At 49.4% G+C, this 20,143-nt stretch overlaps 1 protein-coding gene across 8 annotated transcripts in view; it reads right to left on the bottom strand.

Annotated features, from left to right (window-relative positions):
• The window catches only part of ZMYND8 (zinc finger MYND-type containing 8), a 140,155-nt gene extending 131,875 nt beyond the window's left edge, over positions 1-8,280 (bottom strand). For 3 of the 8 annotated variants that reach the window (XM_004746254.3, XM_013053216.2, XM_013053205.2), the window contains exons 1-2: positions 8,162-8,280; positions 7,416-7,546 (exon numbers count right to left, since the gene is read on the bottom strand). In XM_004746254.3, the coding sequence (XP_004746311.1) occupies positions 7,416-7,546; positions 8,162-8,236 (206 nt within the window). In that variant the 5' untranslated portion in view covers positions 8,237-8,280. Of the gene's footprint in view, positions 1-5,648; positions 5,674-7,415; positions 7,547-8,161 lie in introns of those variants that run through there. The other 5 variants (XM_004746257.3, XM_004746256.3, XM_004746262.3 and 2 more) reach the window with 3 other exon arrangements.
• Between the last annotated feature and the right edge of the window lie 11,863 nt (positions 8,281-20,143).

Genomic DNA, 20,143 nt, shown 5'->3' with positions numbered 1-20,143 from the left:
CAATCCTTCTACTACTCAGACTCAAAATATTCCAGAATGTTCTTTACCTTCCCATACCCCACCCTTTACATTTCCATGCATCTGCCAAACAGAGCACTTCAAAACAAACGTTGGATGCTATCAGTTTTCCTGCTGTTTCCGAGAATCCTTCAGCAATTTTCCATCACTTCATGCAACCCTGACACCCCTCCATCAGGACCTCTTTATCTGACTCCATACTTGACTCTCCCCCCTCATCTCCCTCTATTTTTCAGTGAAGCTGGAAAGTGTGTCCCAAGTAGGACCCACCATGATTCTTCCTCCACGTGTCACTTACTAGAATAACAGCCCCCCTACAAACCCAGGTGGCACCTCCTATCCAGTGTCTTTCCTGCTTTCTCAGGCTCCTGACCTCCCACACCAGCAGAGCACATACCCCTCCCAGCCTGTGGGGGGGCTTCTCAGCATGGGGGCTGCTGGGACCTCCCACCGATCAAAGCAAACCCAACTTCTTGACTCCCTCAGCCTGACCCCTCCGCCGGGCTCCACAGTTCGGTCCCCAGAATCAATCACCCCAAAAAGCCCTCTCAGTCCCAACCATGGACCAGCCTGGGCACTGGGCCTCAGTGTTTTCTGAAAGCGACTCATCTGCTAGTCACCTAATCCCTTTGATGGGTGCCGCCATCCCATTTATAAGACTGCTCCTGCCTGTCCCTAGCAGCTCCCAATCCTTCACCATAGAAATGTCTGGGAATTCTGCCCTGGTTCCCAGGAGTACATGTTCTAGCCCCCCCAGGGAATCACAGTTAAGTCAAGGCTTTGAATCCTGTTCTAACTGGTCTCCTGCCGGAGGGATCTGGTAACAAGACATCACCTGCCTGTTCAAAGCCTTCCATGGGCCACCCTATTCATGATACAGCCGAAAGATGAAAACAACCCCATTGTCCATCAGTGGATAAATGGATCAACCAATGGCTAAGTATTCCGCGCAAGGGAACACTATTATTCAGCCTTAGAAAGGAATGAAACACTGACACAGAAGAACATGAATGCACCTTGAAATCATGATGCTTTGTCTAGGAAGACAGACAACAAAAGCCACATATCTAGGATTCCATTTCTATGAAATGTCCAGAATAGACAACCAGAATAGGCAAATCCATAGAGATATAGAGACGTAAGGCAGAAGGTTACCAGCACCTGGGGAGACGGAGGGATGAGGAGTGACTGCTTAATGGGTACTAAGATTTTGGGGTACCTGGGTGGCTCAGCCGGTTAAGTGTCTCCCTTCAGCTCAGGTCATGATCTTGGGGTCCTGGGGTCCAGCCCCGTGTTGGGGTGTTGCGCTGCATGGTGTTCCGTATTCAGAGGGGTGTCTGCCTGTCCCTCTCCCTCTGCCCTCCCCCTGCTCCCGCAAGCTTGCGTGAATAAATGAATAAATAAAATGTTCTAAAAAGAATGGGTAGAGATTTCCCTTCTGGGGTGATGAGGAAGCTCTGGGTCAAGTCAGCAGCGGCTGTAGACACTGTGAAAGTACTTGACGCCACTGGCCTGTATACCTTAAGGTGGTTCAAATGGCAAATTTTCTATCATTTATATTTTATCACAGCTTTAAAATACCTGCCAGGGCCTTCCCAACTCACTTAGGATAAAATCCCAAATCCTCCGCCCGCCCTCCCTCAACTCCCACCCATTCCACACCCTCCCCCACTCCACTCCAGCCACCTGTCTGCCATCTTGCTGTTTTCCAATGCAACTACTACTTTATTGGGGGGGAGGGTCCCTCTTTTGACCTTGAACTTGCATTTGGATCTCGGTCTTGAGTCGTTCCTGTTAGGTTATGAGCTCCGGGAGTATAGAACTGTGTCTTACAGATCATGGGTCCCCTTCGGCAGCACCGTGACTATTAAGGGAACTCAGTGCTTAACGAATGACTAACAAAACGGCGGCTCCATTCTGCATGGTTACATCCACTTTCTAGCATCATGCCTTCATACCTTCCCATTTTCTTTTCTTTTTCTTTTAAGTAAACCCTACCCCCAACATGGGGGTCAAGATCAAGATTGAGAGTTGCATGCCCACTACTAGGCTAGCCAGGCACCCCTATACCTTTGCATTTTAAATCACCACCTTTCAATCCCTGCTCAAAACCCTCCAAAGGCTTCCCATGACTTCAGAACAGGAGTCCATGACCTCCAGCCTTCGGGCCACATCACCTGCCCAACCACCTGTTACCTTCTGGCCCTCAAGCTAAAAATGGGTTCTCACATTTTAAAATGGTCAAAAAAAGGGACCCGGGCTGGCTCAGTTGGTGAAGCATGCAAATCTTGACCTTGGGGATGGAGGACAGTTCAAGCCCCCACATTGGGTGTAGAGACTACTTAAAAATAAAACATTTAGGGGCACCTGGGTGGCTCAGTTGGTTAAGCCTCTGCCTTGGGCTCCAGCAGCAATCTCAGGGTCCTGGGATAGAGCTCCACATATGGCTCCCTGCACAGTGGGGAGTCTGCTTCTCCCTTTCCCTCTGTCCCTCCCCCTGCTCATTCTCTCTCTCTCAAATGAATAAATAAAATCTTTTTCTAAAAAATGAATAAAATAAAATCTCTTTAAAAATGGTTTTAGATGGGGCGCCTGGGTGGCTCAGTGGGTTAAGCCTCTGCCTTCGGCTCGGGTCATGATCTCAGAGTTGTGGGTCGGGCTCTCTGCTCGGCAGGGAGCCTGCTTCCTCCTCTCTCTCTCTCTCTCTCTCCTCTCTCTCTTTCTGTGCCTACTTGTGATCTCTGTCAAATAAATAAAATATTTAAAAAAAAAATGGTTTTAGAGGGGCACCTGAGTGGCTCAGTGGGCTAAAGCCTCTGCCTTCAGCTCAGGTCATGATCCCAGGATCCTGGGATCCAGCCCTGCATCGAGCTCCCTGAACAAGGAGCCCGCTTCTTCATCTCTCTCTCTCTCTGCCTGCCTCTCTGCCTTTTTGTGATCTCTGTCTGTCAAATAAATAAAATTTTGAAATCTTAAAAAACAAGCAAATAAATAAATAAATAAAAATTTGAAACTAATAATAAAAAAAAATGGTTTAAAAGGGGCACCTGGGTGGCTCAGTGTGTTAAATCCTCTGCCTTCGGCTCAGGTCATGATCTTGGGGTCCTGGGATCGAGCCCCGCATCAGGCTCTCTACACAGTGGGGAGCCTGCTTCCCCCTCTCTCTGCCTTGCCTCTCTGCCTACTTGCGATCTCTGTCAAATAAATAAATAAAATCTTATAAAAAATGGTTGAAAAAATCATAAAAGTAATTTGGAGCATGCATAAATTAATGAACTCCAAATTTTGTAGTGTCCGTAAGTCAAGTTTTCCAGGCACACCAGCACAGGTGTTCATTTATTTGTTATCTAGGGCTACACTCCAGTAACAAGGCCAGGTCAAATAGTTGCAACAGAGACCAGACATGGCCCTCAAAGCCTACACGACTATGGTCCTTTACAGAAACCCTTTGCAATCTCGCTTTCATAAGAAAATGCTTTCTCAGAACCGGCCGGCAGAGTGCTGTGGGGGCCGGTTCCTGCTCTCCTGCCCTCCGATGCATCACAGGTGACCCACACCCTCCAGCTCTGCTGGCCTCTTTCCTTAGCTCCTCCCCCAACCTCCCCCAGCACTTTGTTTCCAGGCTTATTCCTACCTCAGGTCCTGAGCACAGGCTGTCTCCTCCACCTGGACCGAATTAGATCGCATGGTGGCTTCCCCTCATGACTCAGGTATCATTGCAAAGGTCACCTCTTCTGAGGGGCCTTTCCTGACTACCCATCAGATACCGAATCCTGTCTGTTTCCTGGGACATCAGCCTGTTACTGACTTCCTAGGACTTAGCACAATATGTAAGCACCTTATTCCTTTGTTGACTGTGTGTCTGTGTACAGAGGCAGGGACTTTGTGTACCCATTCACCAGTACTCCCTGGGCCAGCACAGGCCTGGGGCATAGTAGTTGCTCAATAAGTATTTGTTCACAGACTCTTTTTCTTCTTCCACAAAGCAGTTTCTATAACAGATCTTCCATAGATCGGCTCTGGCCCTAATTCCCTAATTTGGCTTTGGCCCTTCTTGCTGAATCTATCAGGTAGAATCGTAGTCATAATTTTGTACATGAATTTATTTATTTTTAAGATTTTTATTTATTTGACAGTGAGAGAGGGAATACAAGCAGGGGGAGTGGGAGAGGGAAAAGCAGGCTTCCCGCTGAGCAGGGAGCCCGATGTGGGGGTCAATCCTAGGAGTCTGGGTGGGATCGTGACCTGAGCCAAAGGCTGATGCTTAACCGACTGAGCCACCCAGGTGTCCTTTGTACATGAATTTAAAAGGTTAAATACCAGTAATTTCAACATATTTGAAATATAAATATAAATATAAATAAGCTAATTCTCCCCTTCAATTGTTCCCAGCACTCCAGCCACCTTGACCTACCTTAGGGTTCTCAAAATGTGCCAGTTGTCTCCTGCCAACTAGAACATACCCCTTACGGACCTTTGCACATGCCCTTTCTGCTTTGGATCCTGGACCCAATGTCACCTCCTCTCCGAGGCCCCCTAGGATCACATCCTCTCACAAAAGTGGTTTCCTGTTCTTCCCAGCACTTAGCACATTCTGAAACTCAGCGCTGCATTTGCTTTTCAGGGAAGCTTGTCGTTTTCATATTCCCTGGCATGACCCCAGACTCTAAAGCAGGCCTGGCACTGGGGAGTCTCATCAATGTCTGTTCACTGGAGTGAATGTAATTCCTCGGGCTTCTGTACATACTTTTTTCTTTCTTTTTTTTTTTTTTTTTAAGATTTTATCTACTTCTTTGTCGGTGGGTGGGGAGCACAAGTAGGAGGAGCGGCTGTAGAGGGAGAAGTAGGCTCCCCACCGAGTCCCGATGTGGGACTAGATCCCAGGACCCTGGGATCATGACCTGACCCGAAGACAGAGGCTCAACCTTTTGGAGCCACCGAGGCGTCCCTGTGCATGCCTTTTAAATAGTCTGCTTAAAACTGGGTACCAAACATAAACTTGCTAAGTGACTGGAGTGACTTATATGGGCTTCAACTTTCTCCTACAGCCACCCCTGCCTCCACCAACCTCATTGTCATGACGACACCATCAGCATCAGCACCAGCACCAGCATCTCGGCCTCAGAAGAGGGGCGGGCGCCAGCGGGGGCCTTTGTGCGCCCGGCATTGTTCTGAGCACACTTCCTGTATTAATTAACTGAATCGTCCCGACAGCTCTACGAACCAGGTGTTCCTGCCCTCATTTTGCAGATGAGGAAACCGAAGCACAGAAAGATGAGGTCATCTGCTCATCTGGAAAAGCAACATGTTCGCAAGAAAAATGAAGTCCAAGCCCTCTCGGCCTCTAACATCCCAAGAACCTACTACCATTACAGAGATGGGGACCGAAACAGGCTGAAACTCCCAAGGCAATCAGGGACTGATATAGCCACAACGACAACAACAAAAACACACCAGAGACAAAGAATCTCAGACAGAGGGCAGTCTGACCCAAACCCAACTCCCAGGAGCTCTTGGGCCACCAAGCTCCCTCCCAGGCACTTCCAGTGCAGTTCTGAAGCCCCAGACTTGAATGTCACCCTTGACCTCTCCCTCTCCCACCTCCCAGCCCAGAGCTCTGTGGGATCTACCTGAGCTGTTTGAATCGCCGACTCCGGCCGCGTAGCTCCATCCTGCAGAGCAGCGGGCCGGCTCCAGAGCCACCATTATCTGTTATCTGGGCAGGAAGGGAACAGCCTCCCACCAGCCCCCGGGCTCCAGGCGGATCCCATCCCCCACCCTGAGCGGCCAGAGGGATCTTTTGAAATTTCAATTTGGGCCAGGACACACCCCCCTCCCCACCCCCACCTCTAAACCCCTTCAAAGGTTTCCCATTGTTCTCAGGCCAAAGTCTCAAATTCTTCACTAAGCTTTCGCGGGCCTGCGGGATTCCCTTCTGCTGCTTGCTCTCTGGGCTCCCAGTGCTTGGAAGGATCTGAGGCCAGGCTGGCTGGGTTCAAATCCTTACACTTCCATTCTTTCACTGTGTGACCTTGTGCAAGTAACTTAACCTCTCTGAGACTTTACAATGTGGATAACGCCTCCCAGAGGGTCATCAGAACTAAATTAGTTCCTGTAGCAAAAAAAGGTTATTTAGCGTTGTTTGGCACTACTTGGTGATCACTGTTGTTATCAGGTAACTCCTACTCATCCTTCAAAACCCAATACAAAATTAATGTCTTCAGGGTAGGCTTTGTGGACCCGTTTCCCAATAAATCAGACACAGTCACCCTACTGTATGTTTCCCTCATGGTGCTTATGGCAATCGTGGTTTAATACCTACTACATGTTTAATAACTGGGTACAAATTCCCTGATTGGTTTCTTATTTAGTGTCTGTTTTGCCCAATTCTGTATCTGTCCTGCACATAGCAGGTGCTCAAAAGTAATTTGGTGAATGTTGAGCAGGAAATGGCCACATGAGTCAACTCCAAGGATGACCAGATCTCTAATTCTCAAGTAAAAGCATGAGCAAAGTCCAGTTCTAATGAGGATGTCAGAACCCTGGAGCCTGATGGGGGGGCCGGGTTACAAAAGGAAGCGACAGGGGCGCCTGGGTGGCTCAGTGGGTTAAGCCTCTGCCTTCCGCTCGGGTTGTGATCCCAGGGTGCTGGGATCGAGCCCCAGGCGGGTTCTCTGCTCAGCGGGGAGCCTGCTTCCCTTCCTCTCTCTCTGCCTGCCTCTCTGCCTGCTTGTGATCTCTCTCTCTCTCTCTCTCTCTGTCAAATAAATAAATAAATAAATATCTTAAAAAAAAATACAGGATGCTCATGTTTAAAGTTGAATTTCAAATAAATGCACAGTTTTTCTAGTCTAAGTATATCCCATGTTTCATTGGGCACTCCTGACCCTCTGGTCCCATCACACTCTGCCAGCAGTGTGTGCACTCAACTAACTTTCTGTTTTGGAGTCCTGAGCCTCGTGGAAGGACCACTCAACCCTCTCGGTCTGTTTCTGCCTCTGGATAAGGGACTGAATAGCACTAGCCACTTAAGGTCAGTTAAAGACTGCAGCTCTCTCCCACTCCATTTTTCTGGACACCATCTCTAAGGCCCTCACCACAAACCCGTGTGAGTTATGCAGCAAGGATGGCTGAATGCGTTTTACAGAGGCGGAAAACTGAGGACCATTGGTTCAAGGAAGGGCCAGTAAGCCAAGTCCCCAGTCTTCAGGATTCTCCTACTGAAAGCCCTTCTTGACTCTCTATCAGATGTGACTATGCAGTAAACTGGAAGCTACAGAAGGGCAGAGACTTGTCTTTGGGTTTGGGGATCGACCCCCTGCCCAGAGGCCAGCACAGCACCTGGTCCTTATTAGGCGCTACATAAATGTTTATAGAACCAATGAATACAAACCCACCAGAGTCTCCATGACGTGGTAAGAGGGTGAAGCTCTTGTGTGCTCTTCCCGTCTCCCTTTCTCTCTCTCTCTCTCCATGTGCTGGGTCTTGAGCCCAGATCTGCCTTCCTGTGCTCTCTCCATGGTACCAACTAAAAGGGGGGGGGGCGCAGGGGAAGGAATGGTTAAGCTTAAATGGGTCCAAAATGAAGCAAAACAACAAAATGTAGCTTCAAAAAGCAAGAAACACGACCTTGGAATGTCAAAACAGCCATGCTGGTTGTTTTCTCGCTGAGAAGAAGGGACCTTGAGAACTTAATTCACCACAGTTGTTTTCAGCAGTCATTAAACACCTGCCATACCCTACCATTTGCTGGCAAATCGCCCTGAAACAGTAAGGGAATAAATGAATTCCCAGGAGAAAAGGAGTTTCTAGGGTATCTGGGGAGATGTGTGGAATCCAACCCGGAGAACCCTGTGAGAACACAGAGCTACAGGACGGACTTACTGAATAACGCTCCGGAGAATCAGCCACTGGATAAACAAGAGCACCCCCTGTTCCTGTTCCTAATGGCCCCCACCTGGACTTGAAGTCCGACATGAACGCCGGGGTCTGACTCAGGCAATTATTTTCTATTTCCCACCAATGTTTTCTTTTTTCAGTGCTAGGGATGAGATGGTTGAGGGTTTGAGACCCGTTTCATTGGGAGTCACGCTCCTTGTAATTAACCAGAAGCGACTTGGAGGCATCTTCATTAGGTTCTTACCTTTGGGGCACTTCCCCTGTGACCAGTGCCAGCCTGGTCACGGGATCTCAGCCTGACCAGGGGACATTTCTCCATGGACTTCCGCTACCGACGTGCTCATCTGGAGAGATCCTTGAGCTTCTCTGGGAGGCTTTATCTGGAGATGCCCAGCCCCACCCCGCAGTCACCCTCTATGACATCACGCTGCTGTCCCGAGCACGGAGGTTATCAGCAATCACACCACATGCTCCTCTTGTTTATTGACTTGTTGGCTCTGGGTCTCCCCAATGAGGCCCTCAGCACCACCGAGACCAGATGCTGTCTGACCAGTTCACTCTGGAACCCCAGCCCCACAGCCAGCGATGGGGCTAAGCCTGGGGACAGGATAAATAATAGCAATAATCCTGACTGCTGGCTGACTGCGGACCAGCCTTTTGATTTTTTCATCTGTTAAGCCACTGAACCCTCACAGCGTTGTGAGGCCGGCATCTTGATCCCAAGGCTTTGCACTGGCAGTTCCCTCTGCCTGGAATGCCCTTCCTGCAGATGTCCACAGGCCTCTTCATTCAGGACTCCGCTCAAATGCCACCGACTCAGGGGCCTTCCCCCAACCCTCCCTGAAGCCAGCACCCTTCAAACCCAGTCCCTGCTGCTGGCGGGTAGAACTGTGTCCCCCCAGAAAAAGATATGTTCAACTTACATCCCCACACCAATCGCTTAGATTGGGGCCTTTTCGGAAATAGGATCCTTACAGAGATAATCAAGTTAAAATGGGGTCAGGAGGGTGACCCTAATCCAATATGACAGGTGTCTTTATATAACAGGGAAATTTGGACACGGGGACGGACAGGCACAGAGGAGAGACGATATGAAGAAAAGCACAGCAAGATCTTATGGAGACACAGCCTTGGAGTGAGGCGTCTTACAAGCCAAGGAGAGCCACAGTTGCCTGCAACCCGGCAGAAGCAAGAAAGGGGCTAGAAGGGGCGCCTGGGTGGCTCAGTGGGTTGAAGCCTCTGCCTTCAGTTCAGGTCATGATCCCAGGGTCCTGGGATCGAGCCCCGCATCGGGCTTTCTGCTCAGCGGGGAGCCTGCTTCCTCCTCTCTCTCTGCCTGCCTCTCTGCCTGCCTCTCTGCCTACTTGTGATCTCTGTCTGTCAAATAAATAAAGCACCATTTAAAAAAAAAAGAAAGAAAGAAACGGGCCAGAAGCATTCTTCTTCAGGGCCCAGCTCACAGTTTGGTTTCAGACTTCTGGCTTCCAGAATGGTGACACAGTAAGTATCTGTTGTTTCCGGCCACCCAGGTTGTGGTGATTTGTTAGGGCAGTCCTGGGAAACCAGTCCACCTGCTTTATTTCTCTTCCTTGCTCTGATCACCACCAGCCCACTGCATAGGCTTTACTCCACTGTTGACTCCCGGCACCCATATGGGAACACGAGTCTCTCAAGGCCACGGTCTCATGTTTGCACAGCTGTTACAAGGCCTCGCGTTTATTTGTTCCTTCAAGAAGTATTTATTGAGTGTCTACTATGTGCCAGGTCCTGCTGTAAGTGCTGGAGACACAGCGTGAATGCAGCAAAGACAAAGATCCTTGGATTTTTAAAGCTTATGGCCTATTAAGAAGAGACAGATAGGGGCGCCTGGGTGGCTCAGTGGGTTGAGGCCTCTGCCTTCGGCTCAGGGTCATGATCTCAGGGTCCTGGGATCAAGCCCCACATCGGGCTCTCTGCTCAGCCGGGAGCCTGCTTCCCCCTCTCTCTGCCTGCCTCTCTGCCTACTTGTGATCTCTCTGTCAAATAAAAAAATAAAATCTTTAAAAAAAGAAGAAGAAGAAGAAGAAGAAGAAGAAGAAGAAGAGACAGATAATAAACAAAAAATGTTGAGGAGGACTATGGAGAAAAAATGGAGCAGGAATGGAAGTGGGGAGTTGGGGTGGGCAGCAGTGATAATCAGGGTAGGCAGAGGCCACAGTAGGAAGCCGCTAAGTCAGGGCCTAAAGGAAGTGAGGGGGTGCCTGGGGAGGGCCTTGCAGGTGGAGCAGTGGTTTCTAGCCTGGGGCGATTTTGCCTCCCATGTTTGGCAATTTCTGGAGACAGGGAGGTGTTACAGACACTCACGGGGAATGGCCAGGAATCCTCGTGCTGATGGTTACACAGTACCCAGGACAGCCCCAAACGTCCCAGCACGAGGCCAAGAAGCACATCCCCAGTCTCTCTGTGCACCTGTGTGCAAGTGCACAGTGTTGAGCCTGCGGGAATAGCAGGGAGCTCATTGGGCTGCAAGGTTGTGGAAGAAATAGTGGTGGATGAGGTCAGAGGCTACCCAGGAAGGGAGGGACAGAAGGACAGCCCGACTGCAGGGCTCGATCCCAGAACCGTGAGATCATGACCTGAGTGGAAGGCAGAGGCTTAACCCACTGAACCACCCAGGCGCCCCAGGTGGGCTTTTTTCAAACATGGTCGCTGTTCGAAGGAACTCCGTTTTTCATTCCAAATAAGACAGGGAATCTGGCAGCTTTTCAGCAGAGAAGAGAGACAGACTGACATGTTCTGAGTGGTTAACTTGGCAGTGGGGTTGGGAACAGATTGACTGAGGGGGCAAGGGCAGAGGAGGGAGACCAACGAGGAGGCTGTTGGAATATTCTAGGCTTGAGGTGAAGGTGGCTCAGAGAGGGTGGGGACTGTGATGGGGGAGAAGGTTCCAGCTCTACTTGGAAAGCTCAGTTGACAGGGTGCGAGAGAGGCATGGGCGGCTTGGGGAGCAGGGCTGGGGGGGCGGTGTTTGGCCAGAACAGCCAGGAGGACAGGGGTGGAGCCCACAGGATGGAACAGCAGCAGGAGGGCAGGCTGGGGGAGAACAGGGGAGGGGAGGGAGGAGCTAATAGTTCTCTGGGTGGAGCCGTCCTGGAGGCTATTGGATAATGGGGTGCAGGGGGAGTTTGCAGTGGGGCATAAATGTGGGTGGCATCAGCATGTAGATAGTATCAAAAGCCACAATAGAGGGGCGCCTCACCGGATCAGTCAGTAGAGCATGTGTCACTCGTCCTCAGGGTTATGAGTTCAAGCCCCATCTTGGGTGTAGAGATACTTAAAAATAACACCTTTAAAAGGAAAAAAAAAAGCCACAATACCAATATATGATCTAGAACAGGGGGTTCTAGGTTCAAGAGGATGGTCCAAGGGCCAGTCCCTGGGGCTTTCCACAGCTAGTAGTTTCAGCTACAGTGAGCCAACAAAGATGATGAGAAGTTTCCAGTGACAGGGGATAAGAATCAGGACAGGGGTGTCCTAAGACCCCAGGAAGCAAGTGTTTGAAGGAGGAAGCAGTGACCCCCTGGTCAAATGCTCCTGACCAGTCAGGCTGGGTGAGGCCCGAGTACTGACCACGGGTCCTGGGAATATGGTGGCCACTGTGATTCAGGTGACTGACAGGCAGGACTTGACCAACTTTTCTTTCTTTCTTTTTTTTTTTTTTAAAGATTTTATTTATTTATTTGACAGAGGTCACAAGTAGGCAGAGAGGCAGGCAGAGAGAGAGGGGAAAGCAGGCTCCCTGCTGAGCAGAGAGCCCGATGCGGGGCCTGATCCCAGGACCCCGGGATCATGACCTGAGCCAAAGGCAGAGGCTTAACCCACTGAGCCACCCAGGCGCCCCATGGACTTGACCAACCTTTCTTGATACGATGTCTCATATGATCTCAGAAGCTTGCCACTCCCAGCCATGGGAAAGAAGCAGAGAAAGGTGTGGGTTCAGTTCTGGCTGAAAATTGGGCATTTTCCAATTGTGTGACCTTGGACAGGTTCCTGCCTGCCCCAGTAACCCCCAGCATTGTCAGGGTAAATGAGATCATGAAAAGTAAAGAGGCTGTCATCCTTGAACACGGTGAAGTCCCTTATAAAGGCCAGCAGTGACTGTTGCCAACGGAGCATTTATGCAAAAACATCATCCTTGAATTCAACTCTCAAGGTCTTTTGGCTTCTGTTGACATCATTCAGCAGAGAACAGATTGAGAATTCTCAAGCTTTCAAGAATGTGGCATCCTGTTCATATGAGGTCAAACCTTACTGCTTCCAGGACACAGAGATTATATTAATTTAACATTTATTTATTTAATTTAAATATTTTATTTATTTATTTATTTGACAGACAGAGATCACAAGCAGGCAGAGAGGCAGGCAGAGAGAGAGGAAGCAGCAGGCTCCCCACTGAGCAGAGAGCCAGATGTGGGGCTTGATCCCATGACCCTGGGATCATGACCCAAGCCAAAGGCAGAGGTTTTAACCCACTGAGCCAGCCAGGCACCCCTAACATTTATTTTGAATAGGAAATGCATGTATGTTGTAAAAATTAAAATACAGAATTTTTTTTTAAAAGATTTTATTTATTTATTTGACAGAGAGAGATCACAGGTAGGTAGAGAGGCTGGCAGAAAGAGAGAGAGAGAGAGGGAAGCAGGCTCCCTGCTGAGCAGAGAGCCCGATGCGGGACTCGATCCCAGGACCCTGATATCATGACCTGAGCCGAAGGCAGCGGTTTAACCCACTGAGCCACCCAGGCGCCCCATTTTATTTTATTTCTGTATTAAAGATTTATTTATTTGAGAGAGCGTGCATGAGTGGGAGGGGCAGAGGGAGAAGAAGACAGAATCTCAAGCTGACTTCACACTGGGCTCAGAGCCCGACTCGGGGCTTGAACTCACGTCCTGAGATCACGACCTGAGCTGAAATCAAGAACTGGACGCTACCCCGACGGAGCCACCCAGGCGCCCCTGTTTTATTCTTTTTAAATGGCTGTGGAGTGTCCATTGCACTGTGTATCATCATTCATTTAACCATCTCCTACTGAGGGACATTCAGGCATTTGTAGTCTTTGGCTATTACAAACAACACAACAATAAATATACTTATTCCTCTGTCTTGGGCAAAGGTTGCCCACAGGAAAACTCCCTAGAAGTGAAATTGCTGGCTCGACGGGTCTCTGTGTATTTAAGCTTTGCTGAAAATACCAGCAAAGGGGTGTGTCTGTTTAAAATTTGGTATTATTGGGGCACCTGGGTGGCTCAGGGGGTTAAAGCCTCTGCCTTCGGCTCGGGTTATGATCTCAGGGTCCTGGGATGGAGTCCCGCATCCCGCATCGGACTCTCTGCTCAGCAGGGAGCCTGCTACCCACCCCCCTCACTGCCTGCCTCTCTTCCTACTTGTGATCTCTTTCTCTCTGTCAAATAAATAAATAAAATCTCTTAAAAAAAAAAAGTAGGCGATTTTTTAGGAGCTTCATTTTGTGTGTATTGGGATGGGGGAAGATTTGGGTGACAGTGCACAGGGCGTGAGACCTGAGGTGGCTGGGTCCTTAGGGAGGAATTCCCCAGCCCGGGGCTAGACATTCTAAGGAACAGATGTGCCTCCTCCTGACAGAGATGGGTCTGTCCTGCTGGGAAGACAGCAGGAGGGATAGGATTTAACTGTTCATTAGCAGAATAGGTATTTGTCAATCCCCCACTATATTAGTTCAACGTTCAGCCCTCAGGGCACACAGAGAGCTATTTCTCAAAAAACCTAGAATCTAATGGGAAGAGGTGAAGTCAAACGTCAGTATGAGAACTGACTTACAAAGCCAGAGGATAAAAAGAGTGACAGTATATGTGGGTGCTGCCTAGTGAGTAGCACATATAGAATGCTATTTTTTTTTCTTTAAGATTTTTATTCATTTGAGAGACAGAGAGAGCACAAGCAGGGGGGAGAGGCAGAGGGAGAGGGAGAAGCAGACTCTCTGCTGAACTTGGAGCCCGACATGGGGCTCGATCTCAGGATTGAGATCATGGAGATCATGACCTGAGCTGAAGGCAGATGCTTAACTATCTGAGCCACCAGGAGCCCCAGAATGTTCTTTTTAAACAAAATATTGGGTGGGGGGGGCGCCATGGTGGCTCAGTGTGTTAAAGCCTCTGCCTCCAGCTCAGGTCATGATCCCAGGGTCCTCGGATGGAGCCCCACATCAGGCTCTCTGCTCCAAGGGGAGCCTGCTTCCTCCTCCCTCTCTCTCTCTGCCTCCCTCCCTGCATACTTGTGATCTTTCTCTCAAATAAATAAATAAAATCTTAAAAAAAAAAAAATTGGGTGAGCTTGGATGTCCAAGCCTATGACAATGATAACATCTGATTTACTCTCCAGTGGCATCAGGGTCTGGGCAAAGCCGCATGGGCTCATGTAAATATCAGAATGAACCCCTAAGATAAGAGGCATTGTTGTGTCTGATTAGAGATGGGGAAATTGAGGCTCAAGGAAGTTCATCCAGCGTTACCCAGCAAGTAAAGGAGAGAATCGGGATGTGAATGTGGTTCTTGCGGATACTAAGGGGGAGGGGGTGGGCAGGTCAGTGGTCAGACTGCAGGAGGTGCCTGAGAGTCTGGGAGCTCCGCTCCTGTACAGGTGAGTCTTGGCAGGGTTACTCTAGGAGACAGAAGCCAGACACAGAAGGACAGAGGCCACATGCGTCCGCTCACAGCAGGCACCGAGATAGACAAGTCCACAGGGATGGCTAGTGAAGGGTGGTGGCCCAGCCTGGAAGAAGGGGGGATGGGGGGCTAACATCTGATCCCTGTGGAGTTTCCCTCTGGGAAGGTGGAAAGGTTCTGGAAAAGGGCAGTAGTGCCAGTGGTACAACCATGTGAATATACTTATCCACAGAACTGTACACTTAAAATGGGGAAAATGGTAAGTTTATATTATGTATGGTTATTATGTATATTTCGTATGTATATTACATATGTGGTATGTTTTACCACAACTTTTTTTTTTTTTAAAGATTCTATTTATTGGGGCACCTGGGTGGCTCAGTGGGTTAAAGCCTCTGCCTTCGGCTCAGGTCATGATCCCAGGGTCCTGGGATCGAGCTCCACATTGGGCTCTCTGCTCACTGGGAAGCCTGCTTCTCCCTCTTCCACTCCCCCTGCTTGTTCCCTCTCTCACTGACCGTCTCTCTGTCAAATAAATAAATACAATCTTTAAAAAAAAAAAGGCCTGGGTGGGGATGGATGGGTGGAATAGGTGAAGGGGGTTAGGAGCACACACTTGTAGTCATTTTATTATTTTTTTTTAAAGATTTTATGTATTTATTTATTTGTCAGAGAGAGAGAGAGAGAAAGCATAAGCAGGCAGAGGCAGAGAGAGAAGCAGGCTCCCCGCCGAGCAAGGAATCCCACATGGGACTCGATCCCAGGATTCTGAAGGCAGCAGCTTAACCGACTGAGCCACCCAGGCGTCCTACACACTTGCAGTTATAAAATAAGTCATGGGCCCCTGTGGCTCAGTCAACGAAGGTCTGACTTTTTTTTTTTTTTTTAAGATTTTATTTCTTTATTTGACAGAGATAGCAAGAGAGGGAACACAAGCTTGGGGGAGCTGGACAGAGAGAAGCAGGCTGGAGAGGGAGACGCAAGCTCCCCAGTGAGCAGGGAGCCTGATGCAGGGCTCGATCCCAGGACACTGGGATCATGGCCTGAGCTGAAGGCAGACTGTCAACGACTGAGCCACCCAGGTGTCCCTATCTTTGCCTGGAGGTAGGTGTGACTGCAAGAAGGCATGTGCGCAGGTACGTGTGTACAGATCCCCACACACACTGCCACACCTATCAGCAGAGCCTGAGGCCTCATTTCTATTTTTTAATTTCTTAAGATTGTGTGTGTGTGTGTGTGTGTGTGTATGTGATGTATTTCTTTTTTAAGATTTTATTGATTTGAGAGAGAGAGAGTAACCCACTGAGCCACCCCCCAGGCCTCATTTCTAAATAAATCGGAATCTGGCAGCTCCGGGGCACCCTCCCCACACTCTGTGGAGCAGGAGTCCAAGCCACCCGCAAAACCCCCAAAGCCCGGCTTCCTCCACCTGCTGGGTAGCCCAACCAGCCTACTTGACAGAACCACGCTTCTACCCCTGGTCAGGCCACGGTCTGTTCTCTGTGACAGGGTGACCGTCAGATCTCATCCCTCCTCAGCTCAGAGTCCTCCTGGGTCTCCCAGCCCACTGGGAGTGAAGTCTGAATCTTCACCATGACTTTGGGGTGATGGAGAAGTTTCAGAGCTGGGCGCAGTAGTTGGTGCACAGAGCTGGGAACGTCCTATGTGACACTGAATGGCTCCCTTTAAAATGTTGTGTGGAGGGGAGTGCCTGGGTGGCTCAGTGGGTTAAAGCCTCTGCCTTCAGCTCAGGTCATAATCCCAGGGTCCTGGGATCGAGCCCCACATCAAGCCCTGCATCGGGCACTCTGCCCAGCAGGGACCTGCTTTCTCTCTCTGCCTGCCTCTCTGGCTACTTGTGATCTCTGTCTGTCAAATAAATAAATAATATCTTTAAATAAAATAAAATGTTGTGTGGAGTTTCACATCAGTAAATGATTTACAAAAAATTTTTGAAAGCTGGCTGCATCCAGCAAAAATACTGTGAAGATTTTGCAGCCTGAAATGAGAGCTTACTTAGGTTCACTTATGACCCTAAAGAGAACCTGACAAAGGCTTCAAGAAAGAAGTCTACACAAATTCAGAAACAAACCACTTTTTTTTTTTTAAAGATTTTATTTAATTATTCGACAGAGACAGATCACAAGTAGGCAGAGAGGCAGGCAGAGAGAGGAGGAAGCAGGCTCCCTGCAGAGCAGAGAGCCCGATGCGGGGCTCGATCCCAGGACCCTAGGATCATGACCTGAGCCGAAGGCAGAGGCTTTAACCCACTGAGCCACCCAGGCGCCCCCAAAGCACTTTTTTAAAGTAAGCTCTACATCCAATGTGGGGCTTGAACTCATGAGCCTGAGATTAAAAACAGCATGCTTTATTGACTTTATTGATCCAGAAACAAAAACCATTAGCATGCCCCACCCACAAACCCTACAGAATGTGTGCCCCCAAGCCCCACTCTCTGATCTCAACTCCCTCTCACCTTGTCCAGCTCACCATGCACCTCCATTTATCTGTCTTCACATCACAACCCTCAGGGCTCCAGGGCCTTTGCACTTGTCACTTGCTCTCCTTGGCATGTTCTTCCCTCAAACACTTTTTTTTTTTTTAATTCTATTTATTTAGGGGTGCCTGGGTGGCTCAGTCATTAAGCATCTGTCTTTGGCTCAGGTCATGATCCCAGGGTCCTGGAATCAAGCCTGCATCGGGCTCCCTGGTAGGCAGGAAGCTTGTTTCTCCCTCTCCCACTCTCAGTGCCTATGTTCCCTCTCTCACTGTGTCTCTCTCTGTCAAATAGATAAATTAAAGATTTTATTTATTAAAAAAAAAAAAAAAAAAAAGATTTTATTTATTTAGGGCATCTGGGTGGCTCAGTCACTTAAGTGTCTGCCTTTGGCTCAAGTCATGATCCCAGGGTCCCGGGATGGAGCCCTACATTGGGCTCCCAGCTCAGTGGGAAGCCTGCTTCTCCTCCCACTCCCTTTGCTGTGTTCCCTTTCTCTTGGTGTGTCTCTCTTTATCAAATAAATAAAGAAAATCTTAAAAAAAAAAAAGTGAGGTCATGAGGGTAGGCCTTAACCCAGGACTACAGGTATCCTTGTAAGCACAGCAGACTCGGACACAGGGAAGGAAGGGTATCTTCTGGGGGAAGATAACGTGACGAGACGCCCCAGCTGGTGTGTAGGAGCAGAAGAGAGAGGCCTGGGACTGATCCTTCCCCAAGAGCCCTCAGAAGGAAACAACCCTGCCAACAGACACATTGATCTTGGACTTCCAGTCTGTAGGGCGGGAAGATAATTCATTTCTGTGGTTTTAAGCCACCTAGTCTGTGGCCCTTTGCGATGGCAGCCCCAGCAGACGAAGCCACTTACCACCACCTGTCCTACCCGGGGGAGCTGTTTCCAGTCTGCTAACCTGCTCTGAGGGCATCAGGGTTGCTACCTGTTTTGATCCCTGCTGTGGGCCGAGGGCCTACGACAGTGTCTGGCTCATTGCAGAGCAGGGGATGCATTTCCAGAAGTGAGTGAGCAAGAGCCTGTTGGAGGGAAGGGAGCCGTGGGGGAGCTGTGAAGGGTGGGGGCCGCCCATGCAAACCACGGTGGGGGGGGCTTCTCCCGTCTGGCCCCTGCTCTCCAAATACACAGAGCTCTGCGTGACATTTTACAGGGGAAGAAATCCAGGTTCAATTAAAAAAAAAAAAAAACTTTATTTTTATTTTTTATTTTTAAAATATAACTCTCTTACCATGATGGTGGACTTTTTTTTTTTTTTTTTAAGATTTTATTTATTTATTTGACAGATCACAAGCAGGCAGAGAGGCAGGCAGAGAGAGGAAGGGAAGCAGGCTCCCTGTCAAGCAGAGAGCCCGAAGTGGGACTTGATCCCAGGACCCTGGGATCAGGACCTGAGCTGAAGGCAGAGGCCTTAACCCACTGAACCACCCAGGTACCCCCCCCCCCCAAATAATCTTAAAGAAAGAAAGAAAGAAAGAAATCCAGGTTCAGAGTGGGGAAGTATTCAAGCTGACTTGTGACCCCCAAAGACACCAGAACTGTTAAGGCTATCTTACCTGGAAAACGGGCTATTGCCCGTGTGGTTAAGCTACGAGGGGAGACAGAAAGGGACACTGCCCGAGATTAGCCAGCGGGCCCTGAATGCAGTCACGCATATCCTTCCTTGTAAGATGGGGACCAGAGGAAAGAAGGTGATGTGATCATGAGGCCAAGACCAGAATGATGTGGCCATAAGCTAAGGAAGCCAGAGGAAGGAGGGAGCAGGAACGGAGTCTCACCTCGTTCCTGCAGGGGGAGCACAGAGCCGCGGACATGTTGATTTCAACCCGGGGCACTGATTTCAGAGGTCCGGACTCCAGAACCCTGAGAGAGTGCATTTCGGTTGCTTTCAGCCGAACAAAACCAAAAGCAACCCAGCTCTGAACAGGGCGTCTGAGCCTCTTCCCCATCTGCTGCCCCTGCCCCGGACAGCACCACCTTCCCCAGCGCCGAGTTCTCCGTGCGGTTACCTTCCTGCTCCACTGACATCCGCTCCTGTCCTCCAACCTCTGTACCTTCTCTCTGGGTAGCCAGAGCCACCCAACCGCCATGTTTCTCCCGCCCTGAAAAGCCTTCCCCGTCTTCTCACTGCACTTAGGACCTCTTCCAAAAAATATATATATATTTTTTAAAGTAAGCTCTACACCCAACATGGGGCTTGAACTCATGACCCTGAGATCAAAAGTCCCATGTTCTACTGACTGAATCAGCCAGGCGCCCCCTTGGATCACTTCCCAAATTCTTTTTCTTTTTTTTTTTTTCTTTTTTTTTTTTTTTAAAGATTTTATTTATTTATTTGTCAGAGAGAGAGCGAGCGAGAGCAAGCACAGGCAGACAGAGTGGAAGGCAGAGTCAGAGGGAGAAGCAGGCTCCCTGCGGAGCAAGGAGCCTGATGTGGGACTCGATCCCAGGACGCTGGGATCATGACCTGAGCTGAAGGCAGCGGCTTAACCAACTGAGCCACCCAGGCGCCCCTCTTTTTTTTTTTTTAAATATTTTATTTATTTGACAGAGAGAGAGACAGCGAAAGAGGAAATACAAGGAGGGGTTGTGGGAGAGGGCGAAGCAGGCTCCCCGCCAAGCAGGGAGCCCGATGCGGAACTTGATCCCAGGACCCTGGAATCACGACCTGAGCGGAAGGCAGACGCGTCACAACTGAGCAACCCAGATACCTCCCTTCCCAAATTCTTTTTTTTTCTTTTTTTTTTTCTTTGAGATTTTATTTATTTATGTGACAGAGAGAGATCACAAATAGGCAGAGAGGCAGGCAGAGAGAGAGAGAGAGGAGAAAGCAGGATCCCCCTGAGCAGAGGGCCCGATATGGGGCTCGATCCCAGGACTCTGGGATCATGACCTAAGCTGAAGGCAGAGGCTTAACCCACTGAGCCACCCAGGCGCCCCTCCCTTCCCAAATTCTTAATACAGTCTGCGAGGCCCAGCCTTGGGGTCCAGAACTGAAATGCTTGCAGGGGTCCTACAGGGTAAGGAGTGACAGCAGAA

This window comes from Mustela putorius, unplaced genomic scaffold, assembly GCF_011764305.1.
Source record: "Mustela putorius furo isolate JIRA1106 unplaced genomic scaffold, ASM1176430v1.1 tig00000592_pilon_pilon_pilon, whole genome shotgun sequence".
NCBI lineage: Eukaryota > Metazoa > Chordata > Mammalia > Carnivora > Mustelidae > Mustela > Mustela putorius.
This window is presented reverse-complemented; position numbering and strand designations above follow the sequence as displayed.